Source organism: Olea europaea, unplaced genomic scaffold (assembly GCF_002742605.1).
Source record: "Olea europaea var. sylvestris unplaced genomic scaffold, O_europaea_v1 scaffold2090, whole genome shotgun sequence".
NCBI lineage: Eukaryota > Viridiplantae > Streptophyta > Magnoliopsida > Lamiales > Oleaceae > Olea > Olea europaea.
The window spans coordinates 21,195-25,554 of NW_019238830.1; the positions used below are offsets into that span (position 1 = coordinate 21,195).

The 4,360-nt window shown below is 35.8% G+C and overlaps 1 protein-coding gene across 1 annotated transcript; it reads left to right on the forward strand.

Annotated features, from left to right (window-relative positions):
• The first annotated feature begins 2,406 nt into the window (after positions 1-2,406).
• On the forward strand, positions 2,407-3,982 carry LOC111380063 (phospholipase A(1) DAD1, chloroplastic-like). The gene has a single exon (XM_023003530.1). The coding sequence runs from the start codon at positions 2,472-2,474 to the stop codon at positions 3,798-3,800; it is 1,329 nt and encodes a 442-aa protein (XP_022859298.1). The 5' UTR covers positions 2,407-2,471; the 3' UTR covers positions 3,801-3,982.
• Positions 3,983-4,360: the final 378 nt, after the last annotated feature.

Genomic DNA, 4,360 nt, shown 5'->3' on the forward strand with positions numbered 1-4,360 from the left:
AAATCTAATTGAAAAAGAGGTTTTTGTAGTGATCTTTGCACAATGTACTCTGTATAGCTGCGCACGTAATAGGGAAAGTCCTCCTGTTACTTCTAGCTTGAAATTGAACAAGCAGCCATGGAATGTTCTTTTTCATTATCATTAGAATTTGAAGATTAATGACATACTCGATACTTTCTATATTGTTAAATCTTATTTTGATTCTTTATTCAATACGTACATGGTAAACACAATGATGGTATAAACAATGAATTACGTAGGCATGTGAGTTGTTGAAGAGCTCTTAATCTGATTTAATTTTAAATTTAGCATTATAGGCAATTTAGGTGACAATGGACACTGTTGACCTTGAAATCTAGCGCTAATAGATTCCAAATCTTATTTCATCCACGTGTATGTTACATGCACACTTCGACACCACACAGTATGTGACGGTCGTGGCCACTCTAACACTCAAGTTGTAATGAAGAAAGTATTCAAATGTTAAAGAGACACAATGGACATCAATATGGGTGTTGGGTTGCAAAGTACCAAGTTTGCAATGTAAGAATGACATTACCTTTGGAAGACACTAGCATGAGCATTTATACTAAAAGGAAGAGCTTGTGTTCATTGGATGCTTGAAATGGCCAAATCTTAATGGCCCACTATTCAAGCTTAACTGTGTCAATCCCAATCGATAGGCTTATGGCCTTTTAATCTTAAGCTGAAAAGCAACCCCCTTAGGTTATGGCTTGTAGCTTGAAAAGTTGACTAACTGCAAACTGTTAAATCTATCAAATGTATGTAGGTGATGATTGTAGAAGATGCCCTTCACATAAGATGCCAATTACCTCAAAAATAGACTATATTAGAGTTGATGCTTTGCCTTGAAATGGTGGCGTCAAGGCGTCTATTGGTTTTGTCCAAATTGCTCAATCACCTCGGAGGGCACATGTGAAAGGACAAGGTGAAGTGGAGTGTGAACCTTATTTGTCCTCTTGCTTTTGCTTTTTGTTTAATTGTCTGCTACGTAGTTAGAGATGTAACAAAAGGATAATTTTCTTCTTTTTCGGTTGTCTTAATCATATTATCTTAAAATTTAATGTCGATGAACTCCAATGTTCAATGATTTAGTTAGCCTATTGATAGATTCCCTATATTAGTCTAAATAAGCTTTAATGTAAAATAAATAGCGAAAAAGAATATTAACCTAATTTGGCAGAAAAATGTGTTTAAGCAGAACAGAAAATAAAATGAGGGACGCGTCCTGTGAATGTGCATGCCGTGCGCCTTTTTTCTGGTCGGAAAACGATTAATTTCTCGTTTTTAAATTCCCATTGGCTTACTCGGACCAGTCAAACTTCTTAGTTAATATACTGACTTTGCTTATTGTTGACTGTCAATACAATTCGGAATAATAAAGAATTATACGAAAACTTTATTTTTTATTAATTAATAAGAATATAATTTATTCTTACCAAAAAGGAAAAATTTTGTATGATTATAAGTTCCGTTGTCAAAAACAAGAAATGTGGTAACTTTTCTTAGGCTACGTTGGATAGCCAAAGGTTTTCCATGGAATTTGGAAAATCAAGTCTATTTTTCAACTTTTGTAGTGTTTGATAGAATTTATTTTTTATGAAAAACATTTTCCAACTTTGGGTGCCCATCTAGACATTTTCCATATAATTGAGGAAATTCATTTTCCCGGTTACTTTAGCGATTTTTTTTTTATTTTTTCGTTTGGCAATGGAAACAAATTTTAAGAATTATTGTAAAAAAAAATTTTCTTTTAATTGACAATTTTCATATAAAACAAAGTCAAACGAACATTAAAAGATAGATGATTTTCTTGATTTTTTTTTTTTTTTAGTAGAGCAATGAAAAGAAATTCTATTCCCAATACCAGTAAATTTTTTTGAATTTTCATATAAAATAAAGCCAAACGAACATAAAAAAATACTTTTATTTCAATATTTTTTATGTGATAAATTATACCAATCAAACACAATAAATTGATAATTCTCGCAAATAATTTCTAGACAATTCAATTACTTGAAATTCGTTTTCTTTCCACCAAAATTCTATATTTGTAATGAAACAGACCCTTAGAGATGGAAAAGTAGTTTCTTAAAATTTTGATGTTTTAAAATTACGGTGATGTGTCAAAATTAGATTAAAGAGACGATTAAGGGGACAACTAAATCAGATTTGACAAGAATTTAGAAGTACGTGTTCAAAGTTCGAAACGAGTGAGAAATAAATCCAAAAACGTTTTTCAGTTAGTATTAAGTGTTATATCATATATGTCCCCACAAATCCAACTTATTCCCCGTCCCATGATATCAACTACACACCCAACCTGCACCGTCCGTCCGTCCAGTTCCTCATTGTTTCTCGCTCCAACATGCACTATAAATCCGACCTCTCTTTTTTCCCCCACAATAGCTTTGAGTTTTGTCACAAGCACCACCTAACCGCCGTCTAACATGAAGCTTGCCACCGGAATTGTAAGGCCATGCAATATGTTGCAAGGCTCAAGCCACCACCTGGTGAACTCAACTCAATGTTCCACCACCTCCACCTCCACCTCCACCATATCTCAATCACAAAATTCCTGCACCAAATTGAGAATTGCAAACTCGTGGAACCCAAAGGGAAGGCATAATTCTGGGCAGTCTCTAGCTTTCAAAACTTCGAAACTCCGGGATAAATGGACGGAGTTTCAAGGAATCAAGAACTGGGAAGGATTACTCGATCCTCTCGACAATAACCTACGCAATGAGATTCTTCGATACGGCGAATTTGTCGAGGCAGCTTATCGTTGTTTCGACTTTGACACATCCTCTCCAGGTTATGCAACTTGCCTTTATCCCAAAAGCTCAATGCTAGACCAATGCGGGTTCTGCAGGACTGGGTACAAAGTGACCAAAAGTCTCCATGCCACATGTGGAGTACAACTTCCCCAATATTGTAGTGAGAGATTACCAAATTGGGTGTCCACTCAATCGAGCTGGATTGGATACGTTGCAGTATGCAATGACAAGAACGAAATAGCCCGGCTGGGCCGCCGGGACGTGGTGGTGGCATATCGTGGAACCGCCACATCCATGGAGTGGCTAGAAAATCTCCGGGCAACCTTAACTTGTCTTCCAAGTGATATGGCTCCTGATAATTGTGAATCAATGGTACAAAGTGGATTCTTGAGCTTGTACACATCGAGTACCGGTTCACGTCCAAGTTTACAAGAAATAATTAGAGATGAAATCAGCAAAATCCTACAAAAATATGCTGATGAGCCCTTGAGTATAACTGTCACAGGTCACAGTCTTGGAGCAGCTTTAGCTACATTATCTGCTCATGACATTACCACAACTTTCAAGCAAGCACCTCTGGTGACTGTTGTTTCATTTGGAGGCCCTCGAGTTGGGAACAGAAATTTTCGATGCCAACTAGAGAAAAATGGTACAAAAGTCCTAAGAATTGTGAATTCTGATGATCCCATAACTAAAGTTCCAGGTTTTGTTTTCGAGGATAATAAGGAAATGGCTAGAAATGGTGACGTACAAATGGCAGGTGGGCTCTCAGAGTGGCTGCAAAAGAGGGTTGAAGACACCCAATGGGTTTATGCTGAGATAGGCAATGAGCTTCGTCTTAGTAGCAAAGATTGCCCTCAAATCAACAATCGAAACATGGCCTCGTGTCACGATCTCAAGACATATCTCCATTTGGTAGACAATTTTGTGAGTTCAAATTGTCCTCTGAGAGCCACAGCCAAGAGGGTTCTAAATAGATCACAAAATACAGCTTTAGTTTAATTAGATGTATATAAAGAGTGTTAGGCCTTTCTTCTTCCTTTTTCCCCCTTTCAATTTGCATGTGTGTTGATCACTAATTGTACATAGAGGGTCAGATAAAAAGCACATTCATGCCATGGAAAGAGTTCAAAGGAAGATGGCCATTGCCTTTATGTAGAAGCCCTCTCTTTATTTTATGATGATGAGGCAATTCTTTTTGTAAAGAATGATAAGTTAATTTGTTCCCCCTAATTATGCACACTTTTTAGTTTTTTGGTTTATTCACTTTCTTCAAATATGAAAAAGATTTCGTATTGATAACGTAAGAACAAAAAGAATATTAACTAAAATGGAAAATGTTCTTTCAATGTGCCTTGATGGTGAAACGATGGATACACGAGATTCAATATATTTAACAGTTTATATCCACACTGATAATATGTAGTTTCTAATGGTTAACATAAATAACCACAAAGCACTAAGATTGATTGAAAGTTTAAACTATTCTATCAAATATTGAATTTTAGTCACATTGAATTAATATTTCATTTTAAAATTTAAGTTGCAAGAGAAATGTCACG

Coding starts and splice junctions, on each gene's coding strand:
- LOC111380063 (XM_023003530.1), top strand. CDS start 2,472: ATGAAGCTTGCCACCGGAATTGTAAGGCCATGCAATATGTTGCAAGGC.